The sequence below is a fragment of the Pan troglodytes genome, chromosome 19 (assembly GCF_028858775.2).
Source record: "Pan troglodytes isolate AG18354 chromosome 19, NHGRI_mPanTro3-v2.0_pri, whole genome shotgun sequence".
In the NCBI taxonomy this organism is placed as follows: domain Eukaryota; kingdom Metazoa; phylum Chordata; class Mammalia; order Primates; family Hominidae; genus Pan; species Pan troglodytes.
In genome coordinates this window covers 11185022-11206189 of record NC_072417.2, presented here as the reverse complement: position 1 = coordinate 11206189, position 21168 = coordinate 11185022, and the positions used below count along the sequence as shown (strand labels likewise).

Sequence of the window (21168 nt, the reverse complement as noted above, 5' to 3'; positions counted from 1 at the left end):
TTCTGTTCCGTCAGCGGACGCGCCCCTCCCCGACCTGCTCTTCTCGCCGGCCCCGGGCGAAGGGGCGGGGTGGGCGCGGGGCCGAGGAAGCCAGGTAGGAACCCCCTCCGGGGTGGGGCGAGGCCCGCGGGGAAGGAAGGGGGGAGGCGGCGTGTGGCCCTGGGTTCGCCGGGCCTCGTCCACCAAGCCCTGGTGCTTCTCGGTGGGAGGCCTCAGGATGTGGCCGAGATGCTTTTCCCGGTCCCGCCAGCGGCTGCAGCCGCTCCGGGGTGGCTCTCAGGAAGCGTGAGGTCCAGGGGCCTCCAGCAGCCCCTCTCCACCTGCACCAGGAGGCGGACTGTGGAGGCTGCAGGCTCTTACTGCCTCTCGGCTTTGGATCTATCCGGAGACACCATCCAGAGGCTTAGTGACTGTGGTGTTGTTCACAACGTGTCGTTGTTTAAAAGTATCGGGGTCGGGCGCGCCTGTAACCCCAGCACTTGGGGAGGCCGAGGCGGGCAGATAACTTGACGTCAGGAGTTCGAGACCAGCCTGACCACCATGGTGAAACCCCGTCTCTACTAAAAATACAAAATTAGCCAGGTGTGGTGGTGCATGTCTGTAATCCCAGCTACTCTGGAGGCTGAGGCAGGAGAATCGCTTGAAACCGGGAGGCGGACTTGCAGTGAGCCGAGATCACGCCACTGCACTCCAGCCTGGGCCACGGAGCGGGACTCTGTCTCAAAAAAAAAAAAAAAAAAAAAAAAAAAAACAGTTATCGGGACAGGCGTCTAAACTTGAATGAATTGGAATACATTTCATTTGTGCCAAGCACCAATCACATGGATGAAGACAGGAATTTCAGTATCATTGGCTTCTGTCCTTTAGGAACTTCCAGCTTTATTTTGCTTTGGTCTGTATCTTCCTCAGCTAACAAATGTAGGGGGTGGGAAATACAGTTGATTTATGTTACTACAAATGAAAGGTCTCCTCAGATCACCGTCGTGCAAAATGCCGACCAAAATCCCGTATGAGGACTTCGGAACAGCTGGGCTCGGCTCTGTGGGCCACGATTTGCTGGTCCGTGAAATGAGAGGGAGGCTGGATCACTAGCTCTTTAACGGTCTTCCAGCTCTAGATTCTTATGAGTCTATGACTTTTACAAAGTGGCAGATGATTTCTGTTAGGTGCCAGTTAAATTACTTTAACACGGCAGTTAGTGATGTAGGAACTGGTGTAGACTGAGCACAGCTTTTGTTTTTTTCAATTTGGATTCATTCATGATGGAGTCTGAAGATGTTTCTCAGGTTTAAAAGATAGTTTTCCTTCAGCGGTAGTATCAGTTACTAGGCTGTGACCTTTTGGAATGAATGTAGCCTCTAACATCTTCCTATAGGTGGTTAAGAAAAGGGACTTAGCCAACAGGAAGGTGGCAGACAGCCTCAAGAAAAGCCTCAAACTTCATCCACTTAGGGCAACATCTCTAACTGCCAAATTCACTGCTGACATTCTCAGTGAAAGGAGAAAGCCACTTCAGGTTGGTCCCAAGGTATCTGACAAATGCGACGCTCTCTTTATTTTCACATTTGCTTGTGGACAAAACCAGCTACCTGTGAATCTCCATTCTCTCCAGGAAAACGACTCTGTGCAGTCCACTGTCTCTTTCCTAAGCATTTATCACAGTGACCTCCAGCGCCAGCGTTTCCAGAGAGTGACAGGTGGTTACAAGTCCTCCCTGCCTTCCCTCCTTAAAGGGAGCAGCAGCTTGGCACTGAGTATGCTCGCACCTTTAAGTGGTGGGAACCAGTCTCCCCCTACACAAGAAGCTGTAAGGCATCTTTATGAATTGAAAACAAAACAAGAGATGTTTCATGGATAGAAAATAGCAAGTAAAGGCCGGGCGCAGTGGCTCATGCCTGTCATCCCAGCACTTTGGGAGGCTGAGGCGGGCGGATCACGAGGTCAGGAGATCGAGACCATCCTGGCCAACATGGTGAATCCCCATCTCTCCTAAAAATACAGAAAATTAGCCGGGCATGGTGGCGGGCGCCTGTAGTCCCAGCTACTCGGGAGGCTGAGGCAGGAGAATGGCGTGAACCCGGGAGGCGAAGGTTGCAGTGAGCCAAGATCGTGCCACTGCACTCCAGCCTGGGCAACAGAGCAAGACTCTCTCTCAAATAAAAAAAAAAAAAAAGAAAAAAGAAAATAGCAAGTAAGATCAGTTTCAACACCATGCTCAGTGAAGTCACCAGACTGTTTATGTTGAATCACCATAAAGCTAACAAGCAGAAACATGAACCTTAGCTTTTCAAGCGATCAAACCCGTCAGCAAATGGTAAGGCCAAATGAAAAACCCGGGGCCTGGTTTACACAAACTTCTCCTCATCCTTCAAAAGTCTCGAATCAGCTGTTTCCTTCTCTAAGAAGGTTTCCAGGTCTGCCTTCGGGTTTGGGTAACGAGCCTGTTGTTTTCTTATTTGTATGTTTCTCCACCAGACTGTTAGGTCCTAGAAACAAGGACTGTGTCTTTTCATTTTGTACCCCAAGTGAGGCTGGCACAACTGAGGGTGCAATACGTGTTTCATACTTTCCAAAGCTCATGCCTGTTGAGTACTTACTGTTTGCTAGGTCCTATGTCAGATGTTTTGTCTACATTGTCTCATTAAATCCTCACAACAGATGTTATTCTCACTGTGTGTGTGTGTGTGTGTGTGTGTGTGTGTGTGTGTATGTATCAGCAAAATGAGACTCAGACCAGAGCAATCTAAAAATCGCCCCAGGTCACACTGCTGGTGGCGAGCTGGGATTCGAACTCAGTACTTTCTGCCTTTAGTTCCATGTGCCGGATGACTATACTGCCTTCAAGCCTGATAAGCAAGGAGGGAATAATAATCTTTCACAATATAGTTTCTGATGAATACTGTTCCTAATTATTTACTCATAAATTTGTATGGTGAATTGATGGGCTCTGATGCTGCCATGAACAGTATTCTCTGTTTATATGTAACTTTACAAATTTTCAAAGCACTTTCACGTGTAGTAGCTCACCTGGGTCTCAAAATAACCCAGTGAGGTTGGCTAAACCTGTTGTTTCCATGTTACACATGAAGAAAGCGAAGAGCAGGATGGGCCGCTGACTCACCACCCTGTGACGGGACAAGGCTCAGGTTAGAACCTGGGGCTGGATTCGTGTTCCAGGGTCATTTCCACTACTCCATGCCGTGGGGCTGGGGTTTCACCAGTTTGTCGTTACACTGCTTGTGTGGGTTTCCAGAGTGAAATTTGGGCTACTTAATGCCAACGTAAAACTCACTTACCAAATGTAGACTGTCGCCCCCTTGAACAGAGAATTTATAAAGCTCCCCATTCTAAAGGGCTACGGAGGGATTTTTCTGCCATGAAAGCATGTGGGCCTGCCTTTCCATCTCTTCTCCCCCATTCCTCTGGACCCCACTCGCTATCATTAAGGAATAGGACACAGGGACTCTCCCCATATCTGTTTCCTGGTTTCTTCAGCCTTAAATGGAAAATACCGTATTTACTTGTAAAATACTTTGTGAGTTCTCAAGTGAATGCCATTAAGATATGTGGTGTGTGGGCAACTACCCTTGATCGAGGGCCTTTTCCTCCTATCTGGGAAAATCATGTACATGAGAAAGAAGTGAGATCACACGTGAAGCGCCTCCACGTAGTGAGCTCCCGAACCAAAAGGGAACTTAGGGGTCTCTGTCCGCTCATCCACTTTAAAAATCCTAACACAGGCTGGGCACAGCGGCTCACAACGGTAATCCCAGCACTTTGGGATCCGTCCAAGGTGGGTGGATCACTTGAGCCCAGGAGGTGGAGACCAGCCTGGACAACATGGCAAAACCCTGTCTCTCAAAAAAAAAAAAAGCCAGATGGGTGGAACCCACCCCGGTAACTGTAGTCCCAGTTACGCAGGAGGCCGAGATGGGAGGACTGCTTGAGCCTGGGAGGCAGAGGTTTCAGTGATCCCAGATTGTGCCACTGCACTGCAGTCTGGGCGACAGAGCAAGAACCTGTCTCAAATAAATAAATAAATACCCTAACAGAGAAGATGGACATCTGTTCTGAAGTAAAAGTTACTTTGTGTAGACCCATACTTCATTTCCACAGTAGGGACCATTGAAGCAGAGAGAGGGCAGGAAGGACAAAAGGAGAATGAAGAAATAGGAAGAGACATAGAAAGATACAGCACAGGGGGTGGGCACATGGGCACGGTGGCTCCTGCCTATTATCCCAGCACTTCAGGAGGCCGAGGCGGGAGGATCACTTGAGCCCCGGAGTTGGCTCCTGCCTATTATCCCAGCACTTTAGGAGGCCCAGGCGGGAGGATCACTTGAGCCCTGGAATTGGCTCCTGCCTATTATCCCAGCACTTCAGGAGGCCGAGGCGGGAGGATCACTTGAGCCCCGGAGTTGGCTCCTGCCTATTATCCCAGCACTTCAGGAGGCCGAGGCGGGAGGATCACTTGAGCCCCGGAGTTGGCTCCTGCCTATTATCCCAGCACTTCAGGAGGCCGAGGCGGGAGGATCACTTGAGCCCCGGAGTTGGCTCCTGCCTATTATCCCAGCACTTCAGGAGGCCGAGGCGGGAGGATCACTTGAGCCCCGGAGTTGGCTCCTGCCTATTATCCCAGCACTTCAGGAGGCCGAGGCGGGAGGATCACTTGAGCCCCGGAGTTGGCTCCTGCCTATTATCCCAGCACTTCAGGAGGCCGAGGCGGGAGGATCACTTGAGCCCCGGAGTTGGCTCCTGCCTATTATCCCAGCACTTTAGGAGGCCGAGGCGGGAGGATCACTTGAGCCCCGGAGTTGGCTCCTGCGTATTATCCCAGCACTTTAGGAGGCCGAGGCGGGAGGATCACTTGAGCCCCGGAGGTGGCTCCTGCCTATTATCCCAGCACTTTAGGAGGCTGAGGCCGGAGGATTACTCGAGCCCGAGAGTTAGAGACCAGCCTAGGCAACATGGTAAAACAAAAAAATACACAAATTAGCCGGGTGTGGTGGCGTGTGGCTGTAGTCCCAGCTACTCGGGAGGCTGAAGTGGGAAGACTGCTTGAGCCCGGGAGGTTGAGGCTGCAGTGGGCCATCATCACAGCACTGCACTCCAGCCTGGGTTAACAGAGTGAGATCCTGTCTCAACACACACACACACACACACACACACACACACACACACACACACACAACGCCAGTATACACTTTGATACAGGAAGATAGACATAGAGATGAAGAGCTAAAGATTGGCGCAACAACAGAACACGAGGAAAAGGTCAGACACGGAAAGAAAGGAAGGAGGCGTCCAAAGAGGAGAACTACAGCCTTCTGCGGAGCTTCATTCTCTTTGGCAACAAAAGCAGCAACAAAAGCCACACTGCGTCTGCAGAAATACGGTTCAGAGAATGAGCTGACTTGCTCTTAGGACTTTGAGTGTGGCCAGAAAGAAGTCAATCACCCTGCTCTTCATTTCTCCTTCACTTTGTTTGCCTGATCAGTGTAGCCCTGAGCTGATATGTGTGTGTGCGTTTCTCTGGCAGACCACATGCCCCTGACGGTAGGGGCCGTCTGCCTGGGAGGCAGCCACTGCATAGCGCACTGGAGTTGGGATCTGAGAACCTGAGTTCCAGTCCACGCTCCACCACCCGGAAGCTGTGTGACCTGGAGAAAACACTTTACCTCCTTCCCCAGTAAAATGGCGATTCCTCCCTCTACCCTCCAGGATGGCTGGGAGAATTAAATGACATCATATTTTCAAAACATTAAACTGTGTGCTCGGCACAGGCAAGGGATTCTTGTTCTTTATACCGGATCCTCAAGGCATAGCCCCCGGCTGTTAAACCTCTCAACAAGCACCTGCTGGATTACAGATTCCCTAGGTGGCCTTAGCCCGACTCCAGACGGCAGCTTCCTTGGTTTTATCTTAGATTCTTTGCAAGAGCAAACTGTGAGGCCGGGAAGCACAGCCACACCCCAAACCCATGGTTTCTACAAACAGCGACCGCAGCTGCATGCTACACGGGAGACGCCGCTCTGATTCCTGCCGGTAAAAACCGTAATTTACACAAGGAACCGATGATGGAGTGCTGCTTTTATGTATTGCTGTGTATTTTTCAAAGCACTTTCACATACACGTTTCTTTTGCTACAAATGCAAAATCTGGCTTGTTTGCAGATAGTCACACCTATCTAAAAGCAAACATTTCTAAACTCAGGTTTCAAAAATATTTAAGGGCCGGCCGGGCACAGTGGCTCACTCCTGTAAATCCAGCACCTCGGGAGGCCAAGGTGGGCGGATCGCTTGAGGCCAGGAGTTCCAGACCAGCCTGGGCAACATGGTGAAATCCCGTCTCTACAAAAAAAAAAAAAAAAAAAAAAAAAAAGAGCTTGTTGTGATGTTGCGTGCCCGTAGCCCCAGGCACTTAGGAGGCTGAGGTGCGAGATCACCTCAGGTTGAGCCTGTAGTGAGCTGTGACTGTACCAGGCACTCCAGCCTGAGTGGCAGAGGGAGACACTGTGTCAGAAGAACACAGGTGGGGGTGTGTTCCTCACTCTGTTGCCCGGGCTGGTCTCAAACTCCTGGCCTCAAGGGATCCTCCCACCTTGCCTCCTCAAATGCTGAGATTACAGGCGTGAGCCACCACGCTGGGCTTCATACCTACTACATTTTGTCTGTGGCAAGCATGTCACACTTGTGAGGAAAACAAGGACAAGGGAAACCGCAGAAATGATTAGCCAGCACTTTGGGAGGCCGAGGCGGGCGGATCACGAGGTCAGGAGATCGAGACCATCCTGGCTAACACGGTGAAACCCCGTCTCTACTAAAAATACAAAAAATTAGCTGGGTGAGGTGGAGGGCGCCTGTCGTCTCAGCTACTCGGGGGGCTGAGGCAGGAGAATGGTGTGAACCCGGGAGGCAGAGCTTGCAGTGAGCCGAGATCGCGCTGCTGCACTCCAGCCTGGGGGACAGAGAGAGACTTCGTCTCAAAAAAAAAAAAAAAAAGAAAAAAGAAAAAAAAATGATCCAAAAGAATTTTTCAAATGATACAAACTAGAAATACACAGAAGAAATATAAAAAGGCCCATTGAAAACTTTATAAGTAGGCCGAGCACGATGCCTGTAATCCCAGTGCTTTCGGAGATGAGGCACGAGGATCACTTGAGACCAGGAATTCGAGACCAGCCTGGGCAGTGTAACAAGACCCTCTACAAAAACATTTAAAAAGTATCCAGGTGCGGTAGCATGTGCCTGCAGTCCTGGCTACATGGGAAGCAGAGGTGGGAGGATCCCTTGAGCCCAGGAGTTGGAGGCTTCAGTGAGCCATGATCCTGCCATTGCACTCCAGCCTGGGTGACAGAGCAAGACCCTGTCTCTCAAAATAACACACAGACACAACTTTATCAGCGAATACGGAAAAGACGGAAAATATCCAGTGTGCCTAAGTATACAAGGACGTAAGCACTTTTTTACAGTGCTGGTAGAATTAAAGTAATATAGGATTAGGCCAGGCGCAGTGGCTTACGCCTGTAATCCTAGCACTTTGGGATACAAAAATTAGCTGGGCGTGGTGCCGTGCGCCTGTAATCCCCAGCTACTCAGGAGGCTGAGGCAGGAGAATCGCTTGAACCCAGAGGTGGAGGTTGCAGTGAGCTAAGAGTGTGCCACTGCACTCCAGCCTGGGCAACAGAACGAGACTCCATCTCAAAAAAAAAAAAAAAAAAATATATATATATATAGTATTGTTTATAATAGCAAAAAATTAGAAACAACCCAAATATTTAGGAATAGAATAAATAGGGCTGGGTGTGGTGGCTCACACCTGTAATCCCAGCACTTTGGGAGGCCGAGGTGGGCGGATCACTTGACGTCAGGAGTTCGAGACTAGCCTGGCCAACATGGCGAAACCCCAACTCTACTAAAAATACAAAAATTAGCCAGGTGTGATGGCACACACCTGTAATCCCAGCTACTCAGGAGGCTGAGACAGGAGAAACGCTTGAACCTGGGAGGCAGAGGTTGCAGTTAGCCGAGATAGCGCCACTGCACGCCAGCCTGGGTGACAGAGTGAGACTCTGTCCCAAAAAATAAAAAAAGGAATAGAATAAGTAATTTACAGTATGTTCCAACTATGGAATACTCTGTAGCCATTAAAAGAAGAAACATAGCCAGGCGTGGTGGTGTGCACCTGTAGTCCCAGCTACTTAGGAGCCCAGGAGGTCAAGGTTGCAGTGAGCTATGATTGTACCACTGCACTCCAGCCTGGATGGCTAAGTGAGACCCTGTATTTAAAAAAAAAAAAAAAAAAAAAAAAGGAGAAACAGACCAACATATAGACAAGCCTCCTGAGTAGCTGGGATTACAGACATGTGCCACCACACCCAGCTAATTTTTTGTAGTTTTAGTAGAGACGGGGTTTCACCAGGTTGGTCAGGCTGGTCTCAAACTCCTGACCTCAGGTGATCCACCCACCTCGGCCTCCCAAGGTGCTGGGATTACAGGCACACGCCACCACGCCCAGCTAATTTTTTGTATTTTTAGTAGAGATGGGGTTTCACCGTGTTGGTCAGGCTGGTCTCGAACTCCTGACCTCAGGTGATCCACCCGCCTCAGCCTCCCAAAGTGCTGGGATTACAGGCGTGAGCCACCATGTCCAATCAGGAGTTTAAATATATTTTAGAGACAAGATCTTGCTTTGTCACCCAGGCTGGAGTGCACTGACACGGTCATGGGTGGCTGCAGCCTAGAATTCCTGGGCTTAAGGGATCCTCCCGTCTCAGCCTCCCAAGCAGCTAGGACTACAGATGCGGTCCACCACACCTGTTTATTTTATTTTATTTTTTTGGTAGAGAGGAGGTTTCCCTCTGTTTCCCAGGCTAGTCTTGAACTCCTGGGTTCAAGTGATCCTCTCGCCGCCTTGGCCTCCCGATAAGCCATCACACCTGGCCTTGAACAACATTGTATTTAGGAAATATAAACTTTCTTCTTTTTTTTTTGAGACGGAGTCTTGCTCTGTTGCCCAGGCTGGAGTGCAGTGGCACGATCTCGGCTCACTGCAACCTCCGCCTCCCGGGTTCAAGCGATTCTCTTGCCTCAGCCTCCCAAGTAGCTGGGATTACAGGTGCATGCACCACCACACCCAACTAATTTTTGTATTTTTTTTTCTTTTTTTCATGGTTTCACCATGTTGGCCAGGATGGTCTCAAACTCCTGACCTCGTGATCCACCCGCCTCAGCCTCCCAAAGTGCTGGGATTACAGGCATGAGCCACTGCGCCTGGCCCCAGGAAATATAAACTTTCTACTGATTTCCTGAAGGAAAGCTAAAATAAGGTTAGCTGAGCAAAATATTCTGGGCTGGTGAAGGGAGAATGTAATTTACATATCAGTGATTGTCAAATTACAGTGATGAAGATCATACCTCTTGTCAAAATACTGTGTGTGGGAGGTTTGTTCACAACATTTTTAGGTTTAGCAGAAAGAAGCGTGGGCTAAAAAAAAAAAAAAAGGTTAAAAAATATTCCATGGCTTGCAGTGAGCCGAGATAGCGCCACTGCACTCCGAGACTCCGTCTCTAAATAAATAAATAAATAAATAAATAAATAATCCATGAAACGGCCGGGCGCAGTGGCTCACGCCTGTAATCCCAGCACTTTGGGAGGCCGAGGCAGGTAGATCACAAGGTCAGGAGATCGAGACCATCCTGGCTAACACGGTGAAACCCTGTCTCTACTAAAAATACAAAAAATTAGCCGGGCATGGTGGCAGGTGCCTGTAATCCCAGCTACTTCGGAGGCTGAGGCAGGAGAATGGCGTGAACCTGGGAGGCAGAACTTGCAGTGAGCCGAGATCCCGCCACTGCACTCCAGCCTGGGCGACAGAGCAAGACCCTGTCTCAAAAAAAAAAAAAAATATATATATATATATATATGTATATTCTATGAAACACCCTTCATTAAAACTGCATGCAAAATGCTAAGCAAATGTGTATTTTTCCAGGGAAAGGATCTGTGTAGAGTTCTTCAGCTCCTCCAAGGGGTCCAGACTCAAAACAGATTAAGAGCTACTGTTGTACACGAGGAAGAAGTGTGGCAGCTGAAGATGCAGCTCTGGGAATGCAGGAAGAAGTGGAGTCGAAAAAACAGGTTATGGAAGATGCTTAAGGGTTTTAGATACGATGAATTAATGTTAGCTACATTATAATGATTGTACTAGTTAATGTCAGTTTTGTAAAAAGTGTTTTTATAGTTGTTGGCATATATAAAACTTGCACAAGAGGGTTTATTAATTTGGCCTATATAATTATTACTTCCTTGAGTAAGGGAAAGGATTGCTTTAATATGAACCCAGCGTAGCCAGTGGAAAAGGTTTTCATTTTAAAAGCCTTTGGGAGATATCATGTGTAAATGGCCGTGGGAACAGGGGAGCTGCTGAAACTAGCTGGAAATCATGACCGGCTTAGCAAGAATGGGCATGCAGAGAACCAGAGTACCAACCCAAACAAAACTGGTGTCCAGGATACAGGGAGGGTTCAGAACCATCCAAATGTCAATCAAGAACAAATGCCAGGCTCCAGGAGATTCAGGAAATTCAGGAATCAAGGACAGTGAAAGAACCAGTCATCGTGGAAAGCCACGTACTAGAAACAGTCCATAAAGAAGCACCAAGAGAACATTTTGAGCCGATTTCAAAGGGAGATTATACCCTATTCCTCCACTACAAGTTGGCCTGGGACCTTGTGCCACCCAGAGTGACGATAGGATCTAAAGGTGATTGCTTGGGAAGCCTAGGGGGCATTTTGGAGATGTGTGGGAGGTATTGTTGCTTCTGTCACGGTTGAGGAAAGGTACTGCTTGACTGGCATTTAGTGGGCATGGACCAGGTAATTGAGATGCCCTGCAATTCTTTTTTCACAAGCAGTTTCACAGAAGGCTCAGCTATTTTGGAGAAGGTCCTTACAGAGAGGGAAGCTTATGTGGAAAGATACCGTCTTGATCTCATGAAAGAACACACTTTGCACAGTGTCTACTCAGTATATGACAGGGCAGTTACCTCTGCGCTCTGACAACAAGCTTGCAAATATAACCGGATATTGGAGATTCCTTTCCACAGAGTTATTAACGCTACATTGACACAGACACATGACATCTAGAGATCCCACTGAATTTCCTTAACAAAGGCTGTTTTAAAATTCCGATTTCTAGACAGTATACGTGAAGCCTTTTTTGGCAAGGTGAGAAACGTTATGGAAACTCCTCATGTGAGGTTTGGTGTTATGTTTCCATCTTACTCTGACGTTTCCTCAAGGGGTGCCACACAACCCCCTCACAGCCTACTGTATACTCCCTTCCAATCCATGCTCCCCCAACTCCTACACAGCCTACTGTATACTCCCTTCCAATCCATCCTCCCCCAACTACCTCAGCCGACTGTATACTCCCTTCCAATCCATCCTCCACCAACTCCCTCACACCTGACTGTATACTCCCTTCCAATCCATCCTCCCCATCTCCTACACAGCCTACTGTATACTCCCTTCCAATCCATCCTCCCCATCTCCTACGCAGCCTGCTGTATACTCCCTTCCAATCCATCCTCCCCATCTCCTACACAGCCTACTGTATACTCCCTTCCAATCCATCCTCCCCCAACTCCCTCACAGCCTACTGTATACTCCCTTCCAATCCCTCCTCCCCTAACTCCCTCACAGCCTACTGTATACTCCCTTACAATCCATTCTCTCCCATGTCCTACACAGCCTACTGTATACTCCCTCCCAATCCATCCTCCACCTCCCTCACAGCCTACTGTATACTCCCAATCCATCCTCCCCATCTCCTACACAGCCTACTGTATACTCCCTCCCAATCCATCCTCCCCACCTCCCTCACAGCCTACTGTATACTCCCTTCCAATCCGTCCTCCCCAACTCCCTCACAGCCTACTGTATACTCCCAATTCCTCTCCCCATCTCCTACACAGCCTACTGTATACTCCCTCCCAATCCATCCTCCCCCAACTCCCTCACATCCTACTGTATACTCCCTTCCAATCCCTCCTCCCCCATCTCTCTCACAGCCTACTGTATACTCCCTCCCAATCCATCCTCCCCCAACTCCCTCACATCCTACTGTATACTCCCTTCCAATCCCTCCTCCCCCATCTCTCCCTCAGCCGACTGTATACTCCCTTCCAATCCATCCTCCCCATCTCCCTCACATCCTACTGTATACTCCCTTCCAATCCCTCCTCCCACATCTCTCTCACAGCCTACTGTATACTCCCAATTCCTCTCCCCATCTCCTACACAGCCTACTGTATACTCCCTCCCAATCCATCCTCCCCCAACTCCCTCACATCCTACTGTATACTCCCTTCCAATCCATCCTCCCCATCTCCTACGCAGCCTGCTGTATACTCCCTTCCAATCCATCCTCCCCATCTCCCTCACATCCTACTGTATACTCCCTTCCAATCCCTCCTCCCACATCTCTCTCACAGCCTACTGTATACTCCCTTCCAATTCCTCTCCCCATCTCCTACACAGCCTACTGTATACTCCCTCCCAATCCATCCTCCCCCAACTCCCTCACATCCTACTGTATACTCCCTTCCAATCCATCCTCCCCATCTCCTACGCAGCCTGCTGTATACTCCCTCCCAATCCCTCCTCCCACATCTCTCTCACAGCCTACTGTATACTCCCTCCCAATCCATCCTCCCCCAACTCCCTCACATCCTACTGTATACTCCCTTCCAATCCCTCCTCCCACATCTCTCTCACAGCCTACTGTATACTCCCTCCCAATCCATCCTCCCCCAACTCCCTCACATCCTACTGTATACTCCCTTCCAATCCCTCCTCCCCCATCTCTCCCTCAGCCGACTGTATACTCCCTTCCAATCCATCCTCCCCCGTCGCCTACTAAAGGCCACAGTCTCCAAGGTTTCGTTTTGTTTTACTTTTAAAGTATTAGAGACTGAATTTCTGCCTCAGACGGTGAAATTTCAAGGTAGAAAAATGTTTTCTGTGAAACTTTGTCATCACTATACCCTATCCTACAGCAAAATAGGAAGTTGGTTTTTATTTGTTTTTGAGACAGGATCTTTCTGTGTCACCCAGGCTGGAGTGCAATGGTGCGATCTTGGCTCACTGCAACCTCTGCCTCCCAGGTTCAAGAGATTGTCCTGTCTCAGCCTCCTGAGTAGCTGGGATTACAGGTGCCCACCACCACACCCAGCTGATTTTTTGTATGTATGTATGTATGTATTTTATTTCTTTATTGAGATGGAGTCTTGCTTTGTCACCCAAGCTGTAGTGCAGTGACACAATCTTGGCTCACTGCAACCTCCACCTCCCGGGTTCAAGTGATTCTCCTGCCTCAGCCTCCTGAGTAGTTGGGATTACAGGCATGCGCCGGCATGCGCCACCATGCCAGACTAATTTTGTATTTTTAGTAGAGACAGGGTTTGTCCATGTTGGTCAGGCTGGTCTCGAACTCCCCACCTCAGGTGATCCACCCACCTCGGCCTCCCAGAGTGCTGGGATTACAGGCGTGAGCCACCGTGCCCAGCCTGGAAGTTGTTTTTTTTGAGCCCAGCTCATTTGTGAAAATATCACGTGCTCCTTATTTTCATACCCAAATTTCTCGCATCCATAAACTTTCACATTTTATTTCTGTCAGAAGTATACAATCTCTTTCCAGATTTCCTCCTCCTGTCAAAGGTATTTCCTTCTTTTGTTTGACATAAATAAATCAATCTAGTCTGTTATTACTTAAAGAAGTTTTTTAAAACCCAGTGTGTCAACCTATCTCTCTGCTCTTTTAACTTCCTTTACTTCTTTGTACTGCATAACTCTCCTAAACTCAAACTTATATTATTAGTAGCTTATCTGCAAAGAGGGAGAAGTGGTATCATGGAGTTGGGAGCTCCAGAGGAGGCAAAGGTTTTGGGTCATGGGAGAGTGCCATTGAGAACTGACAATGGATGCTGAGAAGGACAATGAGAATCAGTGGAAATAAGGCAACAGGAATTTGTGCTGAACATGGTCACCCTGGTTTCATGATTCTCCACAACAATATGGGAAGCTCAGAGGCAAAGAAAAAAACAAAAAACAAAAAACAGAGAGACCAGGGCTGATGGCAGGCATGGTAAACCTGGTCATGCCCCTCCTCTGCTTACAGTCCGTCAGAGGCTTCCCATTCCTTCAAGAAGACCTTCCAGATCCTTCACCATCCCACAACGCCCATTTCTCCAGCTTCCTCGTGTATCACTCTCCCTTGGGCTTTCAAACTTCCATCACCCTGGCCGACTCTTTTCATACTCATGGCTTTTGCACATTCTGTTCCTTTTATCTATGTGTTATCCTCACTTCCAACCCTTTGCTTCAGCTTAAAAATCACTTCCTCAGAAAAGCCTTTCCTGGCCGGGCTTGATGGCTCACACCCGTAATCCCAGCAGTTAGGGAGGTCAAGGCAGGCGGATCACCTGAGGTCAGGAGTTCAAGACCAGCATGGCCAACATGGAGAAACCCCGTCTCTACTAAAAATACAAAAATTAGCTGGGTGTGGTGGCGCATGCCTGTAATCCCAGCTACTCAGGAGGCTGAGGCAGGAGAATCACTTGAATCCAGGAGGCGGAGGTTGCGGTGAGCCGAGGTTGCGCCATTGCACTCCAGCCTGGGCAACAAGAGCGAAACTCTGTCTCAAAAAAAAAAAAAAAAGAAAAAGAAAAAAAGAAAAAGAAAAAGAAAGAAAAGGCTTTCCTGACCCCTAATCCAATCAGAACTCTAACCATATAGTCTCTCAACATGTGCTTTACTTCTCTTTTATCGGATCTATCACAATTATATGTTTATTTGTACAAATGCCCTTTTCATACATAGAAATAGCTCTGTAGAGGCAAGCATGGGGTCTATTTTGTTCACTGCTGAATTCCCGGCACCTAGCTTGAGTACCTGTCGCTAACAGGAACAGGTGTTCAATAAATGTATTGACTAGGTTAATGAACGGCAGGAAGACTTAGGTATACGGCCTTAGGCAAATTTTAATTTTCTTGCTTGTTTTAACTAGATCTTCATCTCCTATCTGTTAGATGGGTATAGTAATAAAAACTAACAACCTCAGAATTGCTGTGTGAATTAAAAGAGACAATGCATGTAACATGCTTCGAATGGTACCTGTCATATAGTAAGGGCTAGGAAATGTTCCTTCTTATTATCATCATTAAAAATAAGCTCTCTGAGCAAACAGAACTCTCATACATTGCTGGTAGCAATGTGAAAGTGATACAGCCACTTTGGAAAACAGTTTACCAGTTTCTTAGAAAGTTAAACACAGACATATCATATAACACAGCAATCCCACGTCTACATATTTACCCAAGTGACATGAAAACTTATGTTCACACAAAAATCTGTACATGAATGTTTATAGCAGCTTTATTCATAATTGCCAAAAACTGGAAAAACCCATATGTCCTTCAACCAGGGACTAGATAAACAAATTGTGTATTCATATAGTGGAATACCAGCAAGAAGACATGAACCACAGATACATGCAACAACATGGATGAATTTTAGATACTCTATGACAGATGAAAGAAGCCAGACTGAAAAGGTGTCATACTGTATGATTCCATCTATATGATATTCTGGAAATATCAAAACTATAGGGACAGGCCAGGCGTGGTGGCTCATGCCTGTAACCCCAGCACTTTGGGAGCCTGATGCTGGCAGATCACCTGAGGTCAGGAGTTTGAGACCATCCTGGGCAACATGATGAAACCCTGTCTCTACTAAAAATACAAAAATTAGCTGGGTGTGGTGGCAGGTGCCTGTCATCCCAGCTACTCAGGAGGCTGAGGCAGGAGAATCGCTTGAACCTGGGAGGCGGAGGTTGCAGTGAGCTGAGATTGCACCACTGCACTCCAGCCTGGGTGATAGAGCGAGACTCCGTCTCAAAAAAACAAAAACAAAAACAAAAACTATAGGGACAGAAATCAAGTCAGTGGTTGCCAGTGGATGGGGTGAGGCAAGAAGGAATTTGGGGGAATGAAATTGTCCTATAACTAGATTGTGGTAGTAGTTACATGGTTATATACATTTATTTATTTTGTTTTATTATTGTTTTCTTATTATTTGTTTGTTTGTTTTGAGATGGAGTCTTGCTCTGTCACCCAGGCTGGAGTGCAATGGTGCAATCTTGGCTCACTGCAACCTCCACCTCTCAGGTTCAAGTGATCCTGTGCACCACCACGGCCAGCTACGTTTTGTATTTTTAGTAGATAGAGACGGGTTTTACCATGTTGGCCAGGCTGGTCTCGAACCCCTGACCTCAAGTGATCCGGCAGCCTCGGCCTCCCCACGTGCTGGGATTATAGGCGTGAGTCACCACACCCAGTCGTTTATACACATTTATCAAAACTCATCACATCATAAATTGCAAGAGTAAATTTTACTGTATGTAAATATCTTAATTTTTTAAAGGAAAAAAAAAGTCCAAAATAAGTAGCTATAATTACCTTTTCCTTTTAGAAAAAGGCATTCATATTTTCTGAGCATGAGAGAACTACAGGCTCATTGTAGACATTTGGGAAAATGTACAAAGGATGTACATTCATCACGTGCAGAAAAGTAATATTTCCTTGCTGTGAGTTTTATTGGCACAGAATACACACAAAGCTGGGACCATGCTATGCATTTTTTAAATGAAATTATACATTTTGCTTTCTGAAATATATTGTGCATATTTTTCATGTCATTAATTTTCAAAATCATGATTTTATGAATCAATAATATTCTATGTTTACTTAAGAGACAGAGTCTCCCTTTGTGGCCCAGGCTGGAGTGCAGTGGCGCAAAGGAATCATTGCTCACTGCAGCCTCAAACTCCTGGGCTCAAGCGATCCTCAGTGGTGGGATGAGATCTAGACCCCTGATATTCAGTCTCAGAAAGTCAATAATTCCCTGCCTCAGCCTCCTGAGTAGCTGGGGCTGCAGGCCTGTGCCACCGCACCAGGTTCAATGTATATTTTATTTTGTCTTTTTTTTCTTTTTTTAATGTATATTTTTTAGCATTCCTTTGTTGTTAGAAATTACATTGTTTATATAATTATTATTTGTCAATTAAAAATAAAAGAAAAAATCATACTGCTCCTATTTTTTACTTTGAGCAACTCTGATAACAACAACAAAAAAAAGTTGAGTGGGGCCAACGCGTTTCCCTCCTGGAGTTTCCCGGTTCACCTGGTGGAGCGGGTCCTCCTTGGGCTGCAATTCCCTCCTTCTTTTCAGTGTCTGCAGGAAAGGTGGTTCCACAGGGTGATCGGTGATCTGGCTTATTTGTTCCTTTGTGGGGGTAAGGGCTGGGCACCTCACTATTTCCTGTATTACCATCTTGAATTTACATCGCGCTGTTAATGTTTAATCCTCTCCACATCCACGCGGGCTAGTAATTTGTTCCAGGTCACACAGCTTATCAATGGTGGACTATTCAGGACTTAGATCCCGGATATTCAGCCTCAGTAAACATCTCCCCAGCTCCAGGGCGCTGCGTCATCTGGCTTTAAAAAAACGTTTCTGGCCGGGCGCAGTAGCTCACGCCTGTCATCCCAGCACTTTGGGAGGCCGAGGCGGGCGGATCACGAGGTCAAGAGTTCGAGACCAGCCTGGCCAACATGGTGAAACCTCGTCTCCACTAAAAATACAAAAATTAGCTGGGCGTGGTGGCGGGCGCCTGTAATCCCAGCTACTCGGGAGGCTGACACAGGAGAATTGCTTGAACCCGGGAGGCGGGGTTGCAGTGAGCCGAGATCGCGCCATTGCACTCCAGCCTGGGCAACAAGTAAGACTCCGTTTCAAAAAAAAAAAAAAAAAAAAAAAGACGTTTCTCCCCATAAGGAGGCTGCAGTCACCTCGAAAAGCTTCTGCGCAGAGCCCGGCGCACGGGGAATTTCTATCGAGTGGGCACTGTCCCGTCCTACGAATGTCCTTGGCGACATCGCCACTCGCCAGCTGGGATCACGTCGTCCCCGTGGCCGGGGACACCCGCTGCCACTGACCGAGGGGGCCCCGGGAGCTGAGAGGTCGCCGCTGCGCTGCCCGCGGAGGCTGTGGGCTGTGGTTCGCGACGCCGCCGGGCTGACTTTCATCCGGGCGTCCTGCTGGAGGCCAGACCCTACTCCAACCTCGGGGTCCTCAGTGCGGGGCGCGCCTTGGGGAGGGAAGAGGCCCCGCCATCCTAAGGACGCGCTGAGGCCACGCGGGGCCGCCGGGATACAGCGTTGCCCGGGAGACACCTGACGTGACAGGAAGCAGCCAGTCTCAGTCCGCCGTGATCCCACAGTTCCCGGTCCCGGAAGTGCCCTGGCCTCCCGGAAGTGCCGGAGCGGCTGACAGAGCGGCTGACGGAGCCGGGCTCACCAGGTCGCTTCCGCGAAGGAGTTGCTCTGTTGGGGCTTGGGTGGCGGCTGGAGGCCTGAGTTGGGCTCGCGGCGGGGGTCGGCAGGGGGCCGGGTGGCGGAATGATGGAGGAGGAGGAACTGGAGTTCGTGGAGGAGCTGGAAGCCGTGCTGCAGCTCACGCCCGAGGTGCAGCTGGCCATCGAGCAGGTAAACGTTCCGCCCCTCAGGAGGGGAAACGGGAGTGCGGGAGGGGAGACGGCAGCTCTGGGCGCTGGGGAGGCCGCGGCGGGTGGACGGAGGGCCGGGGGCTCGGGGCAGAAGGGAAAGTGGAGGTGGGCAGGTGGTCCGGGTGAGAAGCGGTTTCTGAATCAGAAGGAAAGGAAAGAGAACCCTTTCTAGGCTTTGATTGTCTTTGGCGAGGGCTGGGGGTTCTGGTGGTTTTGGGGAAAGGAATTGCGCGCTTAGAGAGGACGACGCTAGGAGAATGCAGGCCTTGGGTGCCATCCTCAGATTCTGGGGACTGTGGGGGCTTCATGCATTTACCAGACTCGTGCCAACGCCCCGGTTTTGCAAGCTGGCCCCTCGTGAGTGGCTTGGAACTCGGGGAAGGGTATGACTAATTTCTGAAGCGGACGGCAGAGAAGAGAGAAAGTGTTGAAAAATGACATCGTTACCATTCTTAAAAGGTTGAGAATTCCTACCGTTGAATAGTTTGGGTGAGGTTGGAGAATACTCCCAAGGGGCCTCTTTTCCCTTCAGGAACTTTTTTTTTTTTTTTTTTTTGAGACGGAGTCTCGCTCTGTCGCCCGGGCTGGAGTGCAACGGCACGATCTCGGCTCACTGCGACCTCCGCCTCCCGAGTTCAAGCGATTCTCCTGTCTCAACCTCCTGAGTAGCTGTGATTACAGGCGCACGCCACCACACCCGGCTAATTTTTGTATTTTTGGGTAAAGACGGGGGTTTCACCGTTTTGGCCAGGATGGTCTCGAACTCCTGAGCTCAAGTGACCCGCCCGCCTTGGCCTCCCAAAGTGCTGGGATTACAGGCGTGAGCCACCACGCGCGGCCCTGCCTGCAGGAACTCTTGCCTTTGCAAGTTTATTGAGTTTTTAAGGCTAATGATATTAGAAATAGTGATTTTTTTTTCTTTTTTTTTGTTTTCTGAGACGGAGTCTCGCTCTTTCGCCCAGGTTGGAGTGTAGGGGTGCCATCTCGGCTCACTGCAACCTCCGCTTCCAGGTTCAAGTGATTCTCCTGCCTCAGCCTCCTGAGTAGCTGGGACTACAGGCAACCGCTACCATGCCTAGCTAATTTTTGTATTTTTAGTAGAGACCGGGTTTCACCATGTTGGCCAGGCTGGTCTTGAACTCCTGACCTCAGGCTATCCGCCCGCCTCGGCCTGCCAAAGTGCCGGGATTACAGGTGTGAGCCACTGCACCCGGTCAGAAATAGTGATTTCTAATACTGCAGGGTATTGCTCCTGATAAACGGAGAAAATCTCCCTTAAAGGAATTGTCATGAAGTTATATGATTTAAGAAAGGGATTTATGATTGAGGAAATGGACAATTCCATTATGCCTTATTTAATGACCCCTGGGAAACTTTTTTTTTTGAGATAGGGTCTTGCTGTGTTGCCCAGGCTGGAGTACAGTGGCATAATCATAGCTCACTGCAGCCTCGAACTCCTGGGGCTCAAGTGATAACCCTGCCTCAGCCTCCCGAGTAGCTGGGACTACAGGTGCATTCATCGACGCTTCGATGTGTGTTTTTCCAGTAGTGGTTGGATTACTTATACAACCACCTTTGTCCTAGCCTGAGAACGCCAGACCATTGGGCAGGAAGCTTTTAGTGTTCCGGCCTCACGGCTCCACCACTTACCTCCTTTTGCCCGAAAAAGACATAACATTTCTGTTGCTCTTTGGACTAGTGGGCTCTCATGGAAGAAAAGAATAATGCAGTCAGTTACTGTTTGGTTGACAGGTATCAGAAAAGCTCATTTTTGCTATTTCTTTTGTTTGTTTCAACAGCTTTTGGGGTACAGGTGGTTTTTGATTACATGGATGAATTACATAGTGGTGAATTCTGACATTTTTCCTATTTTGTAAGAATAAGTTTGAGTGATAGTATAGCAGACATCTTTATGTCAAGCAGAATTCAGACATCATTATGTCAAGATGAATTCAGAATTTTTTCTTACTTTAGCACTCTGATTGAATGAAATTCTGTAGTAGCATACTTGTAAAGAGTAGTGATGTGTGAGGAGTCAGGAAGGGTTGATAAAATGGAATCACATTTTACTCCGAGATGAAGTCCCAGAGTCATTGCATAAGGTGAAAATTGGCTGGGCTCGGTGGCTCACACCTGTAATCCCAGCACTTTGGGAGGCCAAGGCGGGTGGATCACGATGTCAGGAGTTCAAGACCAGCCTGGCCAACATGGTGAAACCCCGTCTCTCCTAAAAATACAAAAATTTAGCTGGGCATGGTGGCAGGTGCCCGTAATCTCAGCTACTCGGGAGATTGAGGCAAAGAACTGCTTGAACCCGGGAGGCAGAGGTTGCAGTGAGCTGAGATGGTGCCACTGCCTTCCAGCCTGAGCGACAGAGTGAGACTCCATCTCAAAAAAAAAAAAAAAAAAAAAAAAGGCGAAAGTCACTCTAGACATGAAAATCACTCTGCCCTGAAGTTCTTTAAATTGCCCATGAAGGCCAGGTGTGGAGGCTCACGCCTGTAATCCCAGCACTTTGGGAGGCCGAGGCGGGTGGATCAC

General features: G+C 48.5%; 1 protein-coding gene across 5 annotated transcripts in view; it reads left to right on the top strand.

Moving 5' to 3' along the window:
* The first annotated feature begins 21 nt into the window (after positions 1–21).
* Positions 22–21168, top strand: part of VPS53 (VPS53 subunit of GARP complex) — a 240471-nt gene continuing 219324 nt past the window's right edge. For 2 of the 5 annotated variants that reach the window (XR_010152739.1, XM_009431509.5), the window contains exon 1: positions 18197–18607. Coding sequence is in view for 1 of the 5 variants with exons in the window: in XM_009431509.5 (XP_009429784.1) it covers positions 18521–18607 (87 nt within the window). In the remaining 4 variants the exon portion in view is untranslated. Of the gene's footprint in view, positions 95–9994; positions 10141–18196; positions 18608–21168 lie in introns of those variants that run through there. The other 3 variants (XR_010152741.1, XR_010152740.1, XR_010152742.1) reach the window with 3 other exon arrangements.